The sequence below is a fragment of the Salmo salar genome, chromosome 20 (genome assembly GCF_965601325.2).
Source record: "Salmo salar chromosome 20, fSalSal1, whole genome shotgun sequence".
NCBI lineage: Eukaryota > Metazoa > Chordata > Actinopteri > Salmoniformes > Salmonidae > Salmo > Salmo salar.
Genome location: NC_138310.1, coordinates 42,612,038 through 42,635,309, shown reverse-complemented (window position 1 = coordinate 42,635,309; position 23,272 = coordinate 42,612,038). Strand labels below are relative to the sequence as shown.

Here is a 23,272-nt window from a genome sequence, read left to right as displayed (position 1 = left end):
TGACTGAGGTGCTGTATTCCTCAATGCCATTGGATGAATCCCGGAACATATTCCAGTCTGTGCTAGCAAAACAGTCCTGTAATGTGGCATCCACGTCAAATGACCACTTCCATATTGAGCAAGTCACTGGTACTTCCTGCTTTAGTTTGTGCTTGTAAGCAGGAATCAGGAGGATAGAATTATGGTCAGATTTGCCAAATGGAGGGCGGGGCTGAGTTTTGTGTGCATCTCTGTGTGTGGAGTAAAGGTGGTCTAGGAACTTTTTTTCCCTGGTGACATGCTTGTAAAAATTTGGTAAAACTGATTTAAGTTTGCCTGCATTAAAGTCCCCGGCCACTAGGAGTGCCGCTTCTGGGTGAGCATTTTCGTCTTTGCTTATGGCCTTATAGAGTTGGTTGAGAGCGGTCTTAGTGCCAGCTTCGCTTTGTGGTGGTAAATAGACAGCTACGAATAATACATATGAGAACTCTCTTGGTAGAGAGTGTGGTCTATAGCTTATCATAAGGTACTCTACTCAGGCGAGCAATAACTCGAGACTTCTTTAAACCTTTTAGGGACAGACGTTCCGCTAGCGGAACGCCTCACCAATATCCAATGGTAGAGCGTGGCGCGAAATACAAATACCTAAAAAATGCTATAACTTCAATTTCTCAAACATATGACTATTTTACACCATTTTGAAGAAAAGACTCTCGTTAATCTAACCACATTGTCCGATTTCAAAAAGGCTTTACAGTGAAAGCAAAACATTAGATTATGTCAGGAGAGTACCCTGCCAAAAATAATCACACACCCATTTTCAATGCAAGCATATATGTCACAAAAACGAAAACCACAGCTAAATGCAGCACTAACCTTTGATGATCTTCATCAGATGACATTCGTAGGACATTATGTTATATAATACATCCATGTTTTGTTCAATCAAGTTCATATTTATATCAAAAAATAGCTTTTTACATTAGCATGTGATGTTCAGAACTAGCATACCCACCGAAAACTTCCGGTGAATTTACTAAATTACTCATGAGAAACGTTCACAAAAAACATAACAATTATTTTAAGAATTATAGATACAGAACTCCTTTATGCAATCGCGGTGTCAGATTTTAAAATAGCTTTTCGGCGAAAGCACATTTTGCAATATTCTGAGTAGATAGCTCGGCCATCACAGGCTAGCCAGTTTGACACCCACCAAGTTTGGTGTTCACTGAACTCAGAATTACTATAAGAAAAAATTGATTACCTTTGCTGTTCTTCGTCAGAATGCACTCCCAAGACTTCTACTTCAACAACAAATGTTGTTTTGGTTCCAAATAATCCATAGTTATATTCAAATAGCTCTGTTTTGTTTGTGCGTTCAGGTCACTATCCGAAGGGTGACGCGCGAGCGCATTTTGTGACAAATTTAAAAAAAATATTCCATTACCGTACTTCGAAGCATGTCAAACGCTGTTTAAAATCAATTTTTATGCGATTTTTCTCGTAAAATATTATTCAAAGGCTGAAAGAAAAAATGAGTAGTCTCGTGGATGCGCATCTCCAGTGTCACTGTTCCCAGGCTGACCACTAACAAATTATCCTGCTGTTATTCGCCCAGAGACAGCAGACACCCCATTACACTTTCTGGCGCCTTCTGAGTGCCAATGGAAGCCTTAGAAAATGTCACGTTACAGCACAGATGCTGTATTTTCGATAGATGCTACAGAAGGACAACAAATTGTCAGACAGGGCACTTCCTGTATGGTTTTGGCCTGCCATATGAGTTCTGTTATACTCACAGACACCATTCAAACAGTTTTAGAAACTTTAGGGTGTTTTCTATCCAAATCTACTAATTATATGCATATTCTAGTTTCTGGGCAGGAGTAGTAACCAGATTAAATCGGGTACGTTTTTTATCCGGCCGTGAAAATACTGCCCCCTATCCCAAACAGGTTAATATTAGACATTGCGCACCAGCTGTTATTGACAAAATGACAGACAACCCCACCCCTCATCTTACCAGAGGTAGCATCTCTGTTCTGCCAGTGCATGGAAAATCCTGCTAGCTCTATATTGTCCGTATCTTCGTTCAACCACGTCTCGGTTTTCACTGTCCCATTTGTAGGATAAATCTAATTGTAGGTCATCAATTTTATTTTCCAATGATTGCACATTAGCAAGAAGAATGGAAGGCAATGGGAGTTTACTCGCTTGCCTGCGGATTCTCAGAAGGGAGTCCGATCTGCGGCCTCTTTTCCTCCATCTTTTCTTCACGCAAAAGGCGTGGATCTGGGCCTGTTCCAGTGAAAGCAGGATATCCTTCTCGGACTCGTTAAAGGAAAAAGTTTCTTCCAGTCCGCGGTGAGTAATCGCTTTTCTGACGTCCTGAAGTTATTTTCGGTCATAAGAGACAGTAGCAGCAACATTATGTACACAATAAGTTACACGAAACACGAAAAAAACAACAATATAGCACAATTGTTTGGGAGAATGTAAACCGTCAGCCATGGGACTCTGAAGTCGGTACAGTCATCTGCAATCTTCTGTCTGTAGCATCCTTACAGTATGGTCTACACACTAATACCCCTATGTGAAACTCACAAACACGTACATGTCAGTTGTTCTGCTCTAGGACACACACAGACCTCACAACACTTGCCAGACCCCTTGACTTTTTCCACATTTTGTCAAGTTACAGCCTTATTCTAAAATTTATTAAATCGTTTTTTTCCCTCATCAACCTACACACAATACCCTGTAATGACAAAGCAAAAACAGGATTATTAGAAATGTTTGCTAATTTATTCAAATTAAAAACACTTTTGCATAAGTATTCAGACCCTTTACTAGGTACTTTGTTGAAGCATCTTTGGCAGAAATTACAGCCTCAAGTCTTCTTTGGTATGACGCTACAAGCTTGAAACAACTGTATTTGGGGAGTTTCTCTGCAGATCCTCTCAAGCTCTGTGAGGTTGGAAGGGGAGCTTTGCTGCACAGCTATTTTCAGGTCACTCCAGAGATATTTGTTTGGGTTCAAGTCTGGGCTCTTCCTGGGCCAATCAAGGACATTCTGAGACTTGTCCCGAAGCCACTCCTGCGTTGTCTTCCCTGTGTGCTTAGGGTCGTTGTCCTGTTGGAAGATGAACATTCGCCCCAGTCTGAGGTCCTGAGCACTCTGGAGCAGGTTTTCATCAAGGATCTCTCTTTACTTTGCTTGCTCTGTTCATCGTTCCCTCAATCCTGACTAGTCTTCCAGTACCTGCTGCTGAAAAACATCCCCACAGCATGATGCTGCCACTACCGTGCTTCATCGTAGTGATGGTGCCAGGTTTCCTCAAGATGTAACGCTTGGAATTCAGGCCAAAGAGTTGAATCTTGGTTTCATCAGACCAGAGAATCTTGTTTCTCATGGTTTGAGAGTCTTTAGGTGCCTTTTGGCAAACTCCAAGCAGGCTGTCATGTGCATTGAGGAGTGGCTTCCGTCTGGCCACTCTATCATAAAGGCCTGATTGGTGGAGTGCTGCAGAGATGATTGTCCTTCTGGAAGGTTTTCCCATCTCTGTCAGAGTGACCATCGGGTTCTTGGTCACCTCCCTGACCAAGGCCCTTCTCCCCCGATTGCTCAGTTTGGCCGAGCGGCCAGCTCTAGCAAGAGTCCTGGTGGTTCCAAACGTCTTCCATTTAAGAATGACGGAGGCCATTGTGTAAGAGTAATAGCGCCGGAGGAGATGGCTTCCGTTTTGCGGGAGCCTAACCAATTGTGCTACTGTGTGTGTTTTTTCGTGTTATTTCTGCCACTGTCTCTTATGACCGAAAAGAGCTTCTGGATATCAGGACAGCGATTACTCACCTCGTACTGGACAAAGTTTATTTCTTTAGCCTCTATGGGACCCCTTCCCGTTCTCATCCCGGTAACGGGATTGCTTGACAAGATAGCAAAAATCGAATAATTTAAATTTCTCAAACAATCAACTATTTTACACCATTTGAAAGATAAACATCTCCTTAATCCAACCACGTTGTCCGATTTCAAAAAGGCTTTACGGCGAAAGCATAAAGTTAGATTATGTTAGGACAGTACATAGACAAAAAAATTACACACAGCCATTTTCAATGCAAGGACAGGCGTCACCAAAAGCAGAAAACCAGCTAAAACTATGCACTAACCTTTGACAATCTTCATCAGATGACACTCCCAGGACATTATGTTAGACAATACATGCATTTTTTGTTATATCAAGTTCATATTTATATCCAAAAACAGCATTTTACATTGGCGCGTGACGTTCAGAAAATGTATTTCCCCCAAAACTGTCGGTGAATCAGTTCTACAATTTACAAAAATACTCGTCATAAACGTTGATAAAATATTAAACTGTTATTCAAAGAATTATAGATTAAGATCTCCTGAATGCAACCGCATTGACAGATTTCAAAATAACTTTACTGGGAAAGCACACTTTGCAATAATCTGAGTACTGTGCTCAGAAAAATACATTACGCAATACAGATGGCCGCCATTTTGGAGTCATCTAAATGCATAAATAGCATTACAAATATTCACTTACCTTTAATAATCTTCATCAGAAGGCACTTCCAGGAATCCCAGGTCCACAACAAATGTTGTTTTGTTCGATAAAGTTCATAATTTATGTCCAAATAACTCCATGTTGTTTGCGCGTTCAGTAAGCTACTCCAAATGTAGGACGTGCGAGGAAAATGTGAAGACGAAAAGTAAAACAAAATCTATTTACGTTCCTTCAAACATGTCAAACGTTGTATAGCATCAATCTTTAGGGCCTTTAGAACGTGAAGATTCAATAATATTTCAACCTGACCATTCCTGTGTCTTGAAAAACGTTTTGGAACAGAGCTTCCTCTCTCGTGAATGTGCGCCAATGAAGTGATGTCCTTCCCTGGGTGACCAACTTCCCAGCCTTCTCATTCGGTCTCTGTTCATCATAGACACCTCAAACAACTTTCTAACGACTGTTGACATCTAGTGGAAGCCTTAGGAAGTGCAAAATGAATCCTTAGTCACTGTGTGTTCGATTGGCAATGACTTGAAAAACCTACAGGCACCAGATTTTTCATTTCCTGCTTGTATTTTCCTCAGGTTTTTGCCTGCCATATGAGTTCTGTTATATTCACAGACACCATTCAAACAGTTTTAGAGCTTCAGAGTGTTTTCTATCCAAATCTACTAATAATATGCATATTCAAGTTTCTGGGCCAGAGTAGTAACCTGTTTAAATTGGGTACGTTTTTCATCCGGCCGTGAAAATACTGCCCCCTAGCCCAGACAGGTTAATAAATCGGACACGTTGGATTTACTTCAGACACCCAACAAGACCCAAATCCCTATCATTGGCATGAAAAAGAGACCGAGATATTGGGGACGTAGGTCGGAGTGCCTTGTAATGATCCGACGGCGAGTGGGTAATCTGCCTCTACCATCAGTCCTATTAGACAATATACAATCATTGAATAAAAAAATACGATAGAACGATAAAAAAACACAATAGAACAGCTGCCTCCAGTAAGACAAGGGGTGGGAGTCTGTGTGTATTTATAAACTACCGGAGCACGAAATCTAATATTAACGAAGTCTCGAGGTATTGCTCGCCTGAGGTAAAGTATCTAATGATAAGCTGTAGACCACACGATTTACCAAGAGAGTTTTCATCTATATTTTTCGTAGCTGCCTATTTACCACCACAAACCGATGCTGGCACTATGACCGCACTCAATGAGCTGTATAAAGCCATAAGCAAAAAGGAAAACGCTCATCCAGAGGCAGCGCTCCTAGTGGGCGGAGAATTTAATGTAGGGAAACTTAAATCTGTTTGACGTCATTTCTACCAGCATTTAAATGTACAACCAGAGGGAAAAAGAACTCTAGACCACCTTCACTCAACATACAGACATGCGTGCAAAGCTCTCCCTCTCCCAAGTCTGACCATAATTATATCCTCCTGATTCCGGCTTACAAGCAAAACTGAAGCAGGAAGGACCAGTGACTCGCTCAATACGGAAATGGTCAGATGACGCAGATGCTAAGCTATGGAACTGTTTTGCTAGCACAAACTGGAATATGTTCCGGAATTTTTCGATGGCATTGAGGAATACACCACATCAGTCACTGGCTACATCGATAAGTACATTGATGACATCGTCCCCACAGTGACCGTACATACATACCCCAACCAGAAGCCATGGATTACAGGCAACATCCGCAAAAGGGTAGAGAGTAGAGCTGCCGGGTAGAGCTGCCATTTTGAAGGAGTTTGAATCGTGCTACACCGTCTCTGACGCTCGTGGTAGGGCTTGCAAACTATTACAGTCTCCAAAGGGAAGCACAGCCGCGAGCTGCCCAGTGACCCGAGCCTACTAGACAAGCTAAATTACTTCTATGTTCACTTTGAGGCAAGCAACACTGAAGCATGCCTGAGAGCATCAGCTGTTCTGTACGACTGTGTGATCACGCTCTCCGTAGCCAATATGAGTAAGACCTTTAAACAGGTCAAAATTCACAAGGCTGCAGGGCCTGACTGATTACCAGGACGTGTACTCCGAGCATGCGCTGACCAACTGGCAAGTATCTTCACTGACATTTTCAACCTGTCCCTGACTGAGTCTGTAATACCAACATGTTTCAAGCAGACCACCATAGTCCCTGTGCCCAGGAACACTAAGGTAACTTGCCTAAAAAACTACCGACCCGTAGCACTCACGTCTGTAGCCATTAAGTGCTTTGAAAGGCTGGTCATGGGTCACATCAAAACCATTTTTCCCAGTTACCCTAGACCAACTCCAATTTGCATACCACCCTAACAGATCCACAGATGATGCAATCTCTATTGCACTCCACACTGCACTTTTTCACATGGACAAAAGAAAGACCTATGTGAGAATGCTATTCATTGAGTCTAGCTCAGCGTTCAATACCAGAGTGTCCTCAAAGCTCATTACTAAGCTAAGGACTCTGGGACTAAACACCTCCCTCTGCAACTGCATCCTGGACTTCCTGGCGGGCTGCCCCCAGGTGGTAAGGGTAGGTATCAACACATATGTCACGCTGATCGTCAACACTGGGGCCCTTCAGGGGTGCATGCTCAGTCCCCTCCTGTTCTCCCTGTTCACCCATGACTGCATGGTCAGGAACGACTCCAACACCATCATTAAGTTTTCCAACGACACGATGAGACAGCCTAAAGGGAGGATGTCAGAGACCTAGCCGTGTGGTGCCAGGATAACAATCTCGCCCTCAACGTGATCAAGACAAAGGAGATGATTTTGGACTACAGGAAATGGAGGGCTGAGCACACCCCCATTCTCATCAACGGGGCTGTAGAGGAACATGTTGAGAGCTTCAAGTGCCTTGGTGTCCACATCACCAATGGTGACATGTTGAAGAGACCAGACGAGGGATCAGTGGTTAAGGGTAAATATAATACTTTACTGAGAATGGTAACGGAAGGATCACAGTAACACTGGGAAAACAACAAACACTAAGTCTTGAAAACTCACTCAGGAGACAAATACACAAAACACACAATTCAAGCTTCAGCAAAAGACAACAGAAAACACACCTCTTTTAACAGGGAAATCATAATGAGTAAATAGGACACACCTGAGTGTCGTTCGTGTCTCTAGGATGGTCTCTGTCGCCCTCTGGTGACAGGTGGAACCATGACACCAACAAACGATCATGGTCCAAACACACCAAGACAGTGGTGAAGAGGGCACGACAAAGACTATTCCCCCCCAGGAGACTGAAAAGATTTGGCATGGGTCCTCAGATCCTCAAAACGTTCTACAGCTGCACCATCGAGAGCATCCTGACTGGTTACATCACTGCCTGGTATGGCAACTGCTCAGCCTCCTACCGCAAGGCATTACAGAGGGTTGTGCGTACGGCCCAGTACATCACTGGGGCCAAGCTTCCTGCCATCCAGGACCTCTATACCAGGCGGTGTCAGAGGAAGGCCCTAAAAATGGTCAAAGACTCCAGTCACCCTAGTAATAGACTGTTCTTTTGCTACCTCACGGCAATTGGTACCGGAGTGACACTTCTCGGTCCAAAAGGCTTCTTAACAGCTTCTAACCCCAAGCCATAAGATTCCTGAACAGCTAATCAAATGGCTACCCGGGCAATTTGCATTGTCCCCACCACCTCTTTTAAGTTGCTGCTACTCTCTATGAATAGTCACTTTACCTCTACCTAAATGTACATATTACCTCAATTACCTAGACTAACCTGTGCCCCCGCACATTGACTCTGAACTGGTACCCCTGTGAATAGCCTCAGTACAGTTATTTTATTGCTGCTCTTTATTAATGTGTTATTTTGCTATTTTTCTTCTTTTTTTCTTTTTTACTTTTTAAACTTTTTTTTACTTAACACTTATTTTCCTTAAAACTGCTTTGTTGGTTAAGGGCTTTTAAGTAAGCATTTCACTGTAAGGTCTACACCTGTTGTATTTGGCGAATGTGACAAATACAATTTGATTTGATTTCTTGGGGACCTTCAATGCTGCAGAAGTTTTTTGGTACCCTTCCCGCAGATCTGTGACTCAACACAATCCTGTCTCAGAGCTCTACGGACAAAACCTTATATAGACAGGTTTGTGCCTTTCCAAATCATGTCCAATCAATTGAATTTACCACAGGTGGATTCCAATCAAGTTGTGGAAACATCTCAAGGATGATCAATGGAAACAGGATAAACCTGAGTTAAATTTTGAGTCTCATACAAACGGGTCTGAATATTTACGTAAATAAGGTCTTTCTGTTTTCAATTTTTTTGCCATTATTTAATACATTTGAGAATAAGGCTGTAACGTAACAAAATGTGGAAAAAGTCAAGGGGTCTGAATACTTTCCAAAGGCAATGTAGGAAACTAGACGTATGTCACACGTCACTACTTCACAGGAGAGACATTTGAACAGGTGAACATGTCAACTTTCATGTGCCTTAATAACAAACTTGTATGCCATCTGTAAATATGAATAGAATTGTTAAATTACGAGCCTAGTTGTTTTAGCCACGGGAAAAGCTAGGAACCTTCCCGCTAGCCATTATTGGCTGAGATAATGGATGGGCTGGACATGCCAAGAATGAGTTTGGATTGGTCTGCCATGTTGCAAACTTCTGTCTATAACATGAGCTGCTCATTATGTGGAGTTCATCCTTTCTAACGTTTTTTTTTAAGATATTACGAAGAATTTCAAAAGTGTTGCTAATACCCTCCACATTCTGAAGGACTGAGTTTTTAAATCAGTGGAATGTCCGGCAGAAGCAGAGTATGATAGTTAAGGAGATGGAGAAAATTCTGCCATTTGATTGCAACTATGCAGAAGGGGTGAAAAGGAGAACACACAGAAGGCTGTTGTATAAAACACCTGTCTCCGGATTACATCTTCAAACTAAGGGCAACCATGGCATCTGTATCAGAGAGGGAGAAGCGTTCATCCATGTATACGGGTAAGAGAGTCTATGTAGCTACATTTTCATATATTATACGTTACTAATTCTGTCAGAAAGTCGTTTGCATTGCAAGTTAAACCGTACTGTTTGCTAGCTAGCTAATGTTAGCTGGCTGGCTCACAAGCTAACGTTACGTGTATGATCTGTGTAGTAATATTATTTGTATCTCAGAAATCCATTCACTTTGCTAGTTATAGCCTAATGTTAGCTAACTAGCTAACATGAACCTGGTTGGTTAGCTTTAGCTACCGGAAGATTCATGCATGGTAGGAACATGAGTTGGGATTATGGTTCACTGTTTAGCTAGCTAGCTACATGTCTAAACAAAAGACTAACCATTTCACTGTACTGTTTCACCTTCTGTATCCTGTGCATTTGACAAATAAACGTTGATTTTATTTGGTATATTGTGTGTTTACCAGAGACAGTAATGTGAAGAACAATAAAAAAAATATATAATTTGTAAAAAGCATTTCGCTACACCCGCAATAATATCTGATACTAAATATGTGTATTTGACTAACTTTTGATTTGATTTGAACATCCCCTGCACAAAGTCAAATTAGGATAAAACGTTAGGTCAACGAGACAGTTTCCAAGTTCTAAAATTCTCCAGTAAAATGCCCTGCTTTTATTTCATCACACTCACAACCGTGACCTATTTTCTGTAATTAGCTTGCCATTAACTTGTAAATAATGAGTTTATTTTCCTCTAATAATGAATAAAACTTAGCTAAAGTTAAGACGTTGTCAGCTATGATATGGTCATTATTTGAACTGGCTAGCCAGCTAACTTAACGTTAGCTAGCTAACAAGAAAGTTGCTTGTTAGTTGCCTGGTTTGCTAGATTGACATATATTAAATAGATTTTTAAATGGTTGGGTGTTAAATTATTGGTGTTAAAATACACCAGTTATGCTATTTTGGACGACTTTTTCCTAATGACAACGACAAGTTGTCGGAGAACAATAGAATGTTCATGATGTCACTGCGACAACTGTCTACAGACATGTCGATAGATGTAGTATAAACCAGCCTTTAATCTTGAAATCTTTGGTTGTTTAGTACACTACCGTGCTCACTCTGTTTAGCACATGTCCTCACATGTGAATCCTTAAAGAGACGGGTAGGACTAAGGCTTAATTAAGAGGATGTGAACGATGCTGAATGGGTGTAGACAAAGAAGAGCTCTTCATTAGGTGTACCAACACATTCTAAGACCATTTTCTCAAAAGTGGGGTTACAAGTTTATCAACTTTCAAAGCAGAATTACTTTCCCATTGTTCCTCAACTGTGGTGTATGATATAATGTAAAAAACACAATTTCAAATTTTAAGATCGGATCTGTCGGTCACATAGGGAGACTGTTTAGTGCCAAAAATAAGGGGTTAAATAAATGTCTGAAAAATAACAAATGTTTCCTATCTTTCTTAAATCTCTCTGCTATAGGACAGACACTTCAGAACATACTTCCTTTTTACATTTTTTGGGAGACTATCTGTTGTTCGATGTAGTGCATCTGTTATTCAATGTGTTTGTATGGGCTAATAGCAGTAAGGCCAAAAAACATTTTTCATCAAATAATTTTCTTATATATTGTTCTGATACTTCAAGGGGTCTTAAAATTGAAAAACAAATAGCAAAATGACCCTTGGTATGTCCTTCTTAAAATAATTCCATATAGCTTAGTAGAACCCCCCCGTCCCCCCGTCCACGTCCCCCGTCCCTTGTGTTAGACAGGGCTTAAATTCTTATATTTCAACACGTGAACAATTCATAAACACTTTGAGTAATTTATAAAGCATTTATGAGCATTTATAGCATGTATAATGGCTTGTTCACTGTAATGGCTTGTTCATAGTGTAACCTCTTGTGACAGCATCCCAACCAAAAGAAAACTGTGTTTCTCATACAATCAATGGTTTAGAAATGCAAATGCTTTATAGCCTAAATATTGATTGATGATAAGGGCCCATGGAGAATATTTTTGGTGGAATCCCACCTTTATTTTTTTATGCTTTACTTTGACAGATTAAAAACAGGAGGGACAGTAAGATGATACATTTCATAGACATTTAACCCACTCAACCACACAGCCACACTGTAAGAAATTATTCTGGGGTGAATTGGAATTGACAAAAAATGACAACCAGCATATACTTAATAAAAATCTATGTAAATCGTGCAGAGCCCGTGGTCTAGTGGTAAAGCACCCAGTTTAGACAGGTCACCTCTCTCCCCACCAAAGACAAGGGTTAAATTCCCCACTCCAACCCTTCAAGAACTACAGACTCAGCAATGATCCAATATGGTGTAGCAGTCAGACGTCTTTGTCTTTGTCTTGTCTTGTCCCATGCATATATCTTTTTATATATTTTTCAAAATACTCTCCTGCAACCTGCCTCACCCAATGTGGTGTGGATGTTTTTTTTCTAAAGTATTTCTACTTACATCGGAACTGGAATCCCTCAACTGAAGCTAGCTAGCTAACTAGCTTCCAGCTACCAGCTATCAGTCAGCTAACCACTGCTAGCAGTCTTCAGCTAACCTTTTGCTCGGAAAGCTCTCGCCAGTTCGTACAACACGTTTCAAACCAGAGCATACCGGACCTATTTTTCTCTCCATATCCCCGGATTCCTACCTCAAACTCTGAACCTTTTCATCTGGACCATCGCAGCTAGCTAACCGCAACCCGGGTTGACTACTCCTGGCTAACGTTTCCGTCCCGGAGTAAGCACCAATTAGCCTGGAGCTAGCCCACGCTAGGCCAATCTCCCGGCGAGGGCTCCTGGGCTACTCATGAAGCCACTGACCCATTGCCTGCATCCGTAATGGGTCTGCGGTCAAACGACCACCCCTCATCAGTGTCAAACGCTCCCTAAAACACTTCAGCGAACAGGCCTTTCTAATCGACCTGGCCGGGGTATCCTGGAATGACATTGACCTCATCCCGTCAGTAGAGGATGCCTGGTTATTCTTTAAAAGTGCCTTCCTCACCATCTTAAATTAGCATGCTCCATTCCAAAAATCTAGAACCAGGAATAGATATAGCCCTTGGTTCACTCCAGACCTGTCTGCCCTTGACCAGCACAAAAACATCCTGTGGCTTTCTGCATTCGCATCGAATAGCCCCTGTGATATGCAACTTTTCAGGGAAGTTAGGAACCAATATACACAGGCAGTTAGGAAAGAAAAGGCTAGCTTTTTCAAACAGAAATGTGCATCCTGTAGTACAAACTCAAAAAAGTTCTGGGACACTGTAAAGTCCATGGAGAATAAGAGCACCTCCTCCCAGCTGCCCACTGCATTGAAGCTAGGAAACACTGTCACTACCGATAAATCCACAATAATTGAGAATTTCAATAAACATTTTTCTACGGCTGGCCATGCTTTCCACCTGGCTACCCCTACCCCGGTCAACAGCCCTGCGCTCCCCACAGCAACTCGCCCAAACCTCCCCCACTTCTCCTTCACCCAAATCCAGATAGCTGATGTTCTGAAAGAGCTGCAAAATCTGGACCCATACAAATCAGCCGGGCTAGACAATCTGGAGCCTCTCTTTCTATAATTATCTGCCGAAATTGTTGCAACCACTATTACTAGACTGTTCAACCTCTCTTTTGTATTGTCTCAGATTCCCATTGATTGGAAAGCTGCCGCGGACATCCCCCTCTTAAAGGGGGAGACACTCTAGAGCCAAACTGCTACAGACCTGTATCTATTCTACCCTGCCTTTCTAAGGTTTTTGAAAGCCAAGTTAACAAACATATTACCGACCACTAAGAATCTCACCATACCTTCTCCGCTATGCAATCTGGTTTCAGAGCTGGTCATGGGTGCACCTCAGCCACGCTCAAGGTCTTAAACGATATCATAACCGCCATCGGTAAGAGACATTACTGTGCAGCCGTATTCATCGACCTGGCTAAGGTTTTCAACTCTGTCAATCACAACATTCTTATTGGCAGACTCAACAGCCTTGGTTTCTCAAATGATTGCCTCGCTTGGTTCACCAATTACTTCTCCGATTGATCATCAAAAAGAAAGGAGGGCCAAGGCACTCTTCATATAATTTATTAAAATGCCTTGACGTAACGTCAAGCATTTCATTAATTGCAAAACCACTCATGTCATCTATAGATTGGAATGTCCACAGTGCAAGGTGTTCTACATTGGACGGACAAAGAGATCGCCTTCAAGATCGCCTAGCGGAACACAAGTACGCCATACGGGTAGGCAATGAAGACTACCCCATGGCAAGGCACTACAAGTCCTTACACCATGGCAACCCTGCCTCCCTCCAAGCTATGGGTATTGATCATATCCCGGCCTCTATTAGAAAAGGGGACTGTCTTAAACAGTTAAACCAAAGGGAAAGTTTTGGGATTTACAAACTACAGGCCACTAAATACCCGGGTTTAAATGAAGATATGGATTTCTCACCCTTCCTGTAGGGTTGTGATGGGTCCATTTGCTGTCATCTAGTGGACGTGTTGCTCAATTGCCCTCAGCTATGTTTAGAGTGTTGTTGTTCATGTTTTGCTGTGTTCTAGTGTACTATGGAATATATTGCTTTCTAATTCTTGACACTTCTCCCAGCCATATTTAAGGTTAGAACTACCTTTCTTAGTGTTCTGATACTTCTAGCTTGGAGTTCAATTTTTATGATAACATAGCTACAGTATTTCACTTTAAAGTTTGTATAGTATTGCTTACTAGGTGTGTCCAATCAATTTTAACCACTCCCTCTTCAAATTAGGGTTAATTGGAAAAGCTGTTAAAAAGAGAGCATTGTATTATTTCTTTGTACTCCCTGACGAAGGCCATGCAGCCGAAATGCATCGGATTTTTAAAAACATTGTTTCTATTGAACATGCCATACTAATAAAGGCATTTTAATCAATTATATGAAGAGTACCTTGGCCCTCCTTTCTTTTTGATGACCAACTCACCCCTTTTACCAAAGAGCACCTTCTGTCTACCAACATTTACTATTGTGTACCTTAGTAGCGCTTCCCTTCTTCCTCTTTCTACTTCTTCTCCGATAGAGTTCAGTGTGTCAAATTGGAGGGCCTGTTGGCAACACCTCTGGCATTCTCTATGGGGGTGCCACAGGGTTAAATTCTCGGGCCGACTCTCTTCTCTGTATACATCAATGATGTTGCTCTCGCTGCTGATGATTCTTTGATCCACCTCTACGAAGACGACACCATTCTGTATATCAAATCAAATCAAATTTATTTATATAGCCCTTCGTACATCAGCTGATATCTCAAAGTGCTGTACAGAAACCCAGCCTAAACCCCCAAACAGCAAGCAATGCATGTGAAAGAAGCACGGTGGCTAGGAAAAACTCCCTAGGAAAAACTCCCTAGAAAGGCCAAAAACCTAGGAAGAAACCTAGAGAGGAACCAGGCTATGAGGGGTGGCCAGTCCTCTTCTGGCTGTGCAGGGTGGATATTATAACAGAACATGGTCAAGATGTTAAAATGTTCATAAATGACCAGCATGGTCAAATAATAATAATCATAGTAGTTGTCGAGGGTGCAACAAGCACGTCCGGTGAACAGGTCAGGGTTCCATAGCCGCAGGCAGAACAGTTGAAACTGGAGCAGCAGCACGGCCAGGTGGACTGGGGACAGCAAGGAGTCATCATACCAGGTAGTCCTGAGGCATGGTCCTAGGGCTCATGTCCTCCGAGAGAAAGACAGAAAGAGAGAAAGAGAGAATTAGAGAGAGCATATTTAAATTCACACAGGACACCGGATAAGACAATAGAAATACTCCAGATGTAACAGACTGACCCTAGCCCCCCGACACATAAACTACTGCAGCATAAATACTGGAGGCTGAGACAGGAGGGATCAGAAGACACTGTGGCCCCATCCGATGATACCCCCGGACAGGGCCAAACAGGCAGGATATAACCCCACCCACTTTGCCAAAGCACAGCCCCCACACCATTAGAGGGATGTCTCCAACCACCAACTTACCGTCCTAAGACAAGGCCGAGTATAGCCCACAACGATCTCCGCCATGGCACAACCCAAGGGGGGGCGCCAACCCAGACAGGAAGACCACGTCAGTGACTCAACCCACTCAAGTGACGCACCCCTCCCATGGACGGCATGGAAGAACACCAGTAAGCCAGTGACACAGCCCCTGTAAAAGGGTTAGAGGCAGAGAATCCCAGTGGAAAGAGGGGAACCGGCAAGGCAGAGACAGCAAGGGCGGTTCGTTGCTCCAGCCTTTCCGTTCACCTTCACACTCCTGGGCCAGACTATACTTAATCATAGGACCTACTGAAGAGATAAGTCTTCAGTAAAGACTTAAAGGTTGAGACTGAGTCTGCGTCTCTCACATTGGTAGGCAGACCATACCATAAAAATGGAGCTCTATAGGAGAAAGCCCTACCTCCAGCCGTTTGCTTAGAAATTCTAGGGACAATTAGGAGGCCTGCGTCTTGTGACCGTAGCGTACGTGTAGGTATGTACAGCAGGACCAAATCGGAAAGATAGGTAGGAGCAAGCCCATGTAATGCTTTGTAGGTTAGCAGTAAAACCTTGAAATCAGCCCTTGCCTTAACAGGAAGCCAGTGTAGGGAGGCTAGCACTGGAGTAATATGATCACATTTTTTGGTTCTAGTCAGGATTCTAGCAGCCGTATTTAGCACTAACTGAAGTTTGTTTAGTGCTTTATCCGGGTAGCCAGAAAGTAGAGCATTGCAGTAGTCCAGCCTAGAAGTAACAAAAGCATGGATTAATTTTTCTGTGTCATTTTTGGACAGAAAGTTTCTGATTTTTGCAATGTTACGTAGATGGAAAAAAGCTGTCCTTGAAACAGTCTTGATATGTTCTTCAAAAGAGAGATCAGGGTCCAGAGTAACGCCGAGGTCCTTCACAGTTTTATTTGAGACGACTGTACAACCATCCAGATTAATTGTCAGATTCAACAGAAGATCTCTTTGTTTCTTGGGACCTAGAACAAGCATCTCTGTTTTGTCCGAGTTTAAAAGTAGAAAGTTTGCAGCCATCCACTTCTTTATGTCTGAAACACAGGCTTCTAGCGAGGGCAATTTTGGGGCTTCACCATGTTTCATTGAAATGTACAGCTGTGTGTCGTCCGCATAGCAGTGAAATTTAACATTATGTTTTCGAATGACATCCCCAAGAGGTAAAATATATAGTGAAAACAATAGTGGTCCTAAAACGGAACCTTGAGGAACACCGAACTTTACAATTGATTTGTCAGAGGACAAACCATTCACAGAGACAAACTGATATCTTTCCGACAGATAAGATCTAAACCAGGCCAGAACTTGTCCATGTAGACCAATTTGGGTTTCCAATCTCTCCAAAAGAATGTGGTGATCGATGGTATCAAAAGCGGCACTAAGATCTAGGAGCACGAGGACAGATGCAGAGCCTCGGTCTGACGTCATTAAAAGGTCATTTACCACCTTCACAAGTGCAGTCTCAGTGCTATGATGGGGTCTAAAACCAGACTGAAGCGTTTCATATACATTGTTTGTCTTCAGGAAGGCAGTGAGTTGCTGTGCAACAGCTTTTTCAAAAAAATTTGAGAGGAATGGAAGATTCGATATAGGCCGATAGTTTTTTATAATTTCTGGATCAAGATTCGGCTTTTTCAAGAGAGGCTTTCTTACTGCCACTTTTAGTGAGCTTGGTACACATCCGGTGGCTAGAGAGCCGTTTATTATGTTCAACATAGGAGGGCCAAGCACAGGAAGCAGCTCTTTCAGTAGTTTAGTTGGAATAGGGTCCAGTATGCAGCTTGAGGGTTTGGAGGCCATGATTATTTTCATCATTGTGTCAAGAGATATAGTACTAAAACACTTTAGTATCTCCCTTGATCCTAGGTCCTGGCAGAGTTGTGTAGACTCAGGACAATGGAGCTTTGGAGGAATACCCAGATTTAAAGAGGAGTCTGTAATTTGCTTTCTAATGATCATGATCTTTTCCTCAAAGAAGTTCATACATTTATTACTGCTGAAGTGAAAGCCATCCTCCATTTGCGAAGGCTGCTTTTCAGTTAGCTTTGCGACAGTATCAAAAATAAATTTTGGATTGTTCTTATTTTCCTCAATTAAGTTGGAAAAATAGGATGATCGAGCAGCAGTGAGGGCTCTTCGATACTGCACGGTACTGTCTTTCCAAGCTAGTCGGAAGACTTCCAGTTTGGTGTGGCGCCATTTCCGTTCCAATTTTCTGGAAGCTTGCTTCAGAGCTCGTGTATTTTCTGTATACCAGGGAGCTAGTTTCTTATGACAGATGTTTTTAGGGGTGCAACTGCATCTAGGGTATTGCGCAAGGTTAAATTGAGTTCCTCGGTTAGGTGGTTAACTGATTTTTGTCCTCTGACGTCCTTGGGTAGGCAGAGGGAGTCTGGAAGGGCATCAAGGAATCTTTGGGTTGTCTGAGAATTTATAGCACGACTTTTAATGCTCCTTGGTTGGGGTCTGAGCAGATTATTTGTTGCGATTGCAAACGTAATAAAATGGTGGTCCGATAGTCCAGGATTATGAGGAAAAACATTAAGATCCACAACATTTATTCCATGGGACAAAACTAGGTCCAGAGTATGACTGTGGTAGTGAGTAGGTCCAGAGACATGTTGGACAAAACCCACTGAGTCGATGATGGCTCCGAAAGCCTTTTGGAGTGGGTCTGTGGACTTTTCCATGTGAATGTTAAAGTCACCAAAAATTAGAATATTATCTGCTATGACTACAAGATCCGATAGGAATTCAGGGAACTCAGTGAGGAACACTGCATATGGCCCAGGAGGCCTGTAAACAGTAGCTATAAAAAGTGAGTGAGTAGGCTGCATAGATTTCATGACTAGAAGCTCAAAAGATGAAAACGTCATTGTTTTTTTTTTTGTAAATTGAAATTTGCTATCGTAAATGTTAGCAACACCTCCGCCTTTGCCGGATGCACGGGGGGTATGGTCACTAGTGTAACCAGGGGGTGAGGCCTCATTTAACACAGTAAATTCATCAGGCTTAAGCCATGTTTCTGTCAGGCCAATCACATCCAGATTATGATCAGTGATTAGTTCATTGACTATAACTGCCTTGGAAGTGCGGGTTCTAACATTAAGTAACCCAATTTTGAGATGTGAGGTATCACAATCTCTTTCAATAATGGCAGGAATGGAGGAGGTCTTTATACTAGTGAGATTGCTAAAGCGAACACCGCCATTTTTAATTTTGCCCAACCTAAATCGAGGCACAGACACGGTCTCAATGGGGAAAGCTGAGCTGACTACGCTGACTGTGCTAGTGGCAGACTCCACTAAGCTGGCAGGCTGGCTAACAGCCTGCTGCCTGGCCTGCACCCTATTTCATTGTGGAGCTAGAGGAGTTAGAGCCCTGTCTATGTTCGTAGATAAGATGAGAGCACCCCTCCAGCTAGGATGGAGTCCGTCACTCCTCAACAGGCCAGGCTTGGTCCTGTTTGTGGGTGAGTCCCAGAAAGAGGGCCAATTATCTACATATTCTATCTTTTGGGAGGGGCAGAAAACAGTTTTCAACCAGCGATTGAGTTGTGAGACTCTGCTGTAGAGCTCATCACTCCCCCTAATTGGGAGGGGGCCAGAGACAATTAATCGATGCCGACACATCTTTCTAGCTGATTTACACGCTGAAGCTATGTTGCGCTTGGTGACCTCTGACTGTTTCATCCTAACATCGTTGGTGCCGACGTGGATAACAATATCTCTATACTCTCTACACTCGCCTGTTTTAGCCTTAGCCAGCACCGTTTTTAGATTAGCCTTAACGTCGGTAGCCCTGCCCCCTGGTAAACAGTGTATGATCGCTGGATGATTAGTTTTAAGTCTAATACTGCGGGTAATGGAGTCGCCAATGACTAGGGTTTTCAATTTGTCAGAGCTAATGGTGGGAGCCGTCGGCGTCTCAGACCCCACAACGGGAGGAGTAGAGACCAGAGAAGTCTCGGCCTCCGACTCAGACTCGCTTAATGGGGAGAACCGGTTGAAAGTTTCTGTCGGCTGAATAAGCGACACCGGTTGAGCATTCCTACAGCGTTTCCCCCCAGAAGCCATGAGAAAGTTGTCCGGCTGCGGGGACTGTGCGAGGGGGTTTATACTAACGTTACTATCTGTACTTACTGGTGGCACAGACGCTGTTTCATCCTTTCCTACACTGAAATTGCCCTTGCCTAACGATTGCGTCTGAAGCTGGGCTTGCAGCACAGCTATCCTTGCCGTAAGGCGATGGTTCTCCTGTATATTATAAGTACATCGACTGCAATTAGAAGGCATCATGTTAATGTTACTTAGCTTCGGCTGTTTGAAGTCCTGACGAACCATGTCCAGATAAAACCTCCGGGGTGAAAAAGTTGAATGAAAAAAGTTGAGTGAGGGAAAAAGTAAAAATATACGGTAATGAAAAAGTAAAAAACCGTCAGGTAGCAAAGTAAGATCGGCAACAAAACGCACAGCAGAGTAAACAAGTCTGCAAGTTGTGACCGGAAACCGGAAAAACGTATACCTCTGGCTCTTCTTTGGACACTGTGTTAACTAACCTCCAGATGAGTTTCAATGCCATACAACTCTCCTTCCATGGCCTCCAACTGTTCTTAAATGCAAGTAAAACTAAATGCATGCTCTTCAACCGTTCACTGCCCGCACCTGCCCACCCGTCCAGCATCACTACTCTGGACGGTTCTGACTTAGAATATGTGGAAAACTACAAATACCTAGGTGTCTGGTTAGACTGTAAACTCTCCTTCCAAACTCACATTAAAGATGTCCAATCCAAAATTAAATCTAGAATCGGCTTCCTATTTCACAACAAAGCATCCTTCACTCATGCTGCCAAACATACCCTCGTAAAACTGACAATCCTACCGATCTTCGACTTCGGCGATGTCATTTACAAAATAGCCTCCAACACTCTACTCAACAAATTGGATGCAGTCTATCACAGTGCCTTCCGTTTTGTCACCAAAGCCCCATATACCACCCACCACTGCGACCTGTCTGCTCTCGTTGGCTGGCCCTTGCTTCATACTCATCACCAAACCAACCGGCTCCAGGTCATCTACAAGTCTCTGCTAGGTAAAGCCCCGCCTCAGCTCACTCGTCACCAAAGCAGCACCCACGCGTAGCACCCACCAGCAGGTATATCTCACTGGTCACCCCCAATGCCAATTCTTCCTTTGGCCGCCTCTCCTTCCAGTTCTCTGCTGCCAATGACTGGAACGAATTGCAATAATCTCTGAAGCTGGAGACTCTTACCTCCCTCACTAGCTTTAAGCTGCCAGAGCAGCTCACAGATCACGTCACCTGTACATAGCTCATCTGTAAATAGCCCATCTAATCTACCTCATCTCCATACTGTATTTATTTATTTATCTTGCTCCTTTGCACCCCAGTATCTCTACTTGCACATTTATCTTCTGCACACCCTTCCATTCCAGTGTTTAATTGCTATATTATAATTACTTTGCAATCATTGCCAATTTATTGCCTTACCTCTCTTATCCTACCTCATTTGCACATGCCGTATATAGACTTTTCTACTGTATTATTGATTTTATATTTGTTTATCTCTGTGTTGTTGTATGTGTTGAACTGTGTCACTGTGATTATGTGTCGAACTGTGATTTGGGCGGGCATTCTAGTTTTTCTATTTCTTTGTTTGCCGGGTATGGTTCCCAATCAGAGGCAGCTGTCTATCGTTGTCTCTGATTGGGGATCATACTTAGGCAGCCTTTTTTCCCACCTGAGGTTTGTGGAATCTTGTTTTTCCATAGTTGCTGTGTAGCCTGCAGAACTTTACGTTCGTTTTGTATTTTGTTGTTTTTTCAGTGTTCACTTTTAATAAAAAGTCAAATGTTCACCTACCACGCTGCACCTTGGTCCAATCTTTACGACGAGCGTAACAGAAGATCCCACCACAAACGGACCAGACAGCGTGGCCTGGAGGAGCACACATCCTGGACATGGGAGGATATCTTGGACGGTAAGGGATCCTGGAGTTGGGAGGAAATCCTGGCCAGAAAGGATCGCCTTCCATGGGAGCAGACGGAAGCAGTGAGGGAGCATCAACGGCGACTCCGAAGTTCACGACCACGACGGAAGCTCGAGAGGCAGCCTCCTCTAAAAAAATGTTTGGGGGTGCACACGGGGTGGTCGGCGGAGCCGAGGGGTGAACCGGAGACAACATGGGAGGAGGTAGAAAGGTGGTCGGTCGACCCAGGGAGAGTGCCAGAACCTGCCTGGGAGTCAATTGAGCAATGCGATGAGGGATACCGGAGAATAGAGTTGGCGAGGAGTATGCGGCAACGCAGGCGTGTGGAGGAGCGTGTGACCGTTCAGGCACCATGTTATGCAGTGATACGCAATGTGTCTCCAGTGCGCATCCACAGCCCGGTGCGTTCTTTGCCAGGACGGGTTGTGCTGGCTCTGCACTCTGTCGCCAGTGCGCCTTCACAGCCCAGTTCGTCCTGTGCCAGCACCCCGCACTTGCTGGGCTAAAGTAAGCATCCAGCCAGGACGGGTTGTGCCAGCTCTATGCTCCAGACCTCCAGTGCGCCTCCACGGCCCAGTATATCCTGTGCCAGCTCCGCTAACCCGGTCTCCAGTGCGTCTCCCCAGCCCGGTACGACCTGTGCCTGCTCCACGCACCCGGCCTCCAGTGCGTCTCTCCAGCCTGGTACGCCCTGTGCCTGCTCCACGCGCCCGGTCTCCAGTGCGTCTCCCCAGCCTGGTACATCCTGTGCCAGCTCCACGCACCAGGCCTCCAGTGCGCCTCCACAGTCCGGAGCCTCCTGTGAGGGTTCCCAGTCCGAAGCCTCCAGTGACGATCCATGGCCCGGAGCCTCCAGCGACGGTCTGCGGTCCAGAGCCTCCAGCGACGGTCTGCGGTCTGGAGCCTCCAGCGACAAATGATTTTCAGAGTAGGCACCGGTTAAAGGTGTCATCTCTGATGTCTCGTTGGACATAGAACCTGTGTGGTTTAGGGATAACATTCCGGGAGTAGTAGACTCACGTCGCTTGAATTGAATGATAGATGGAAAGAAGGAGCAAAGCCTATTGGTTTTACTGTTGTTTGATGAAGTGGTTCTCCCAACTTATGTAAAACTTGGATATGTGAGATATGAGGTGAGACCATATGTACAGAAGCCGCTGCAGTGTCACAATTATTAAAAAGTTTTGACACGTCGCAAGTGTTTGTCGAAGGAAAGAAATGTAGCAGTTGAAGAGTCAGATGAAGCATGTTGTTGTAATTGTGATGGAATCACATTCCTGTTCCCGGAGTACCCAGTACAGATGAAGGAGGTCACAGTAGCTAGGATCAGGGCCATCCAGCAGTTATTTTATGTGGAAGCAGAGAAAATAGCTGAAGGAGTGAGTAGCGATGAGATTGTAGTGAATGTCCGACAGTCTCCAGTGAACGCCATGAAGGAGAAGGATCCCAACACACAATAATGTGATTTTGATTAGTGTTTCTTGGTTTTGGTAATTAGTATGAATTTGTTCATCCAAACTATATATATATATATATATACTGCTCAAAAAAATAAAGGGAACACTTAAACAACACATCCTAGATCTGAATGAAAGAAATAATCTTATTAAATACTTTTTTCTTTACATAGTTGAATGTGCTGACAACAAAATCACACAAAAATAATCAATGGAAATCCAATGTATCAACCCATGGAGGTCTGGATTTGGAGTCACACTCAAAATTAAAGTGGAAAACCACACTACAGGCTGATCCAACTTTGATGTAATGTCCTT

At 43.4% G+C, this 23,272-nt stretch overlaps 1 protein-coding gene across 7 annotated transcripts in view; it reads left to right on the top strand.

Moving 5' to 3' along the window:
* Positions 1-23,272, top strand: part of LOC106580640 (protein furry homolog) — a 282,430-nt gene that overhangs the window by 33,703 nt on the left and 225,455 nt on the right. The window contains exon 1 of one of the 7 annotated variants that reach the window (XM_082966437.1): positions 8,070-9,472. The exons of the other annotated variants lie outside the window; for them this stretch is intronic. Coding sequence (XP_082822563.1) covers positions 9,427-9,472 — 46 coding nt within the window. The 5' untranslated portion in view covers positions 8,070-9,426. Of the gene's footprint in view, positions 1-8,069; positions 9,473-23,272 lie in introns of those variants that run through there. 7 annotated transcript variants of the gene reach the window in all.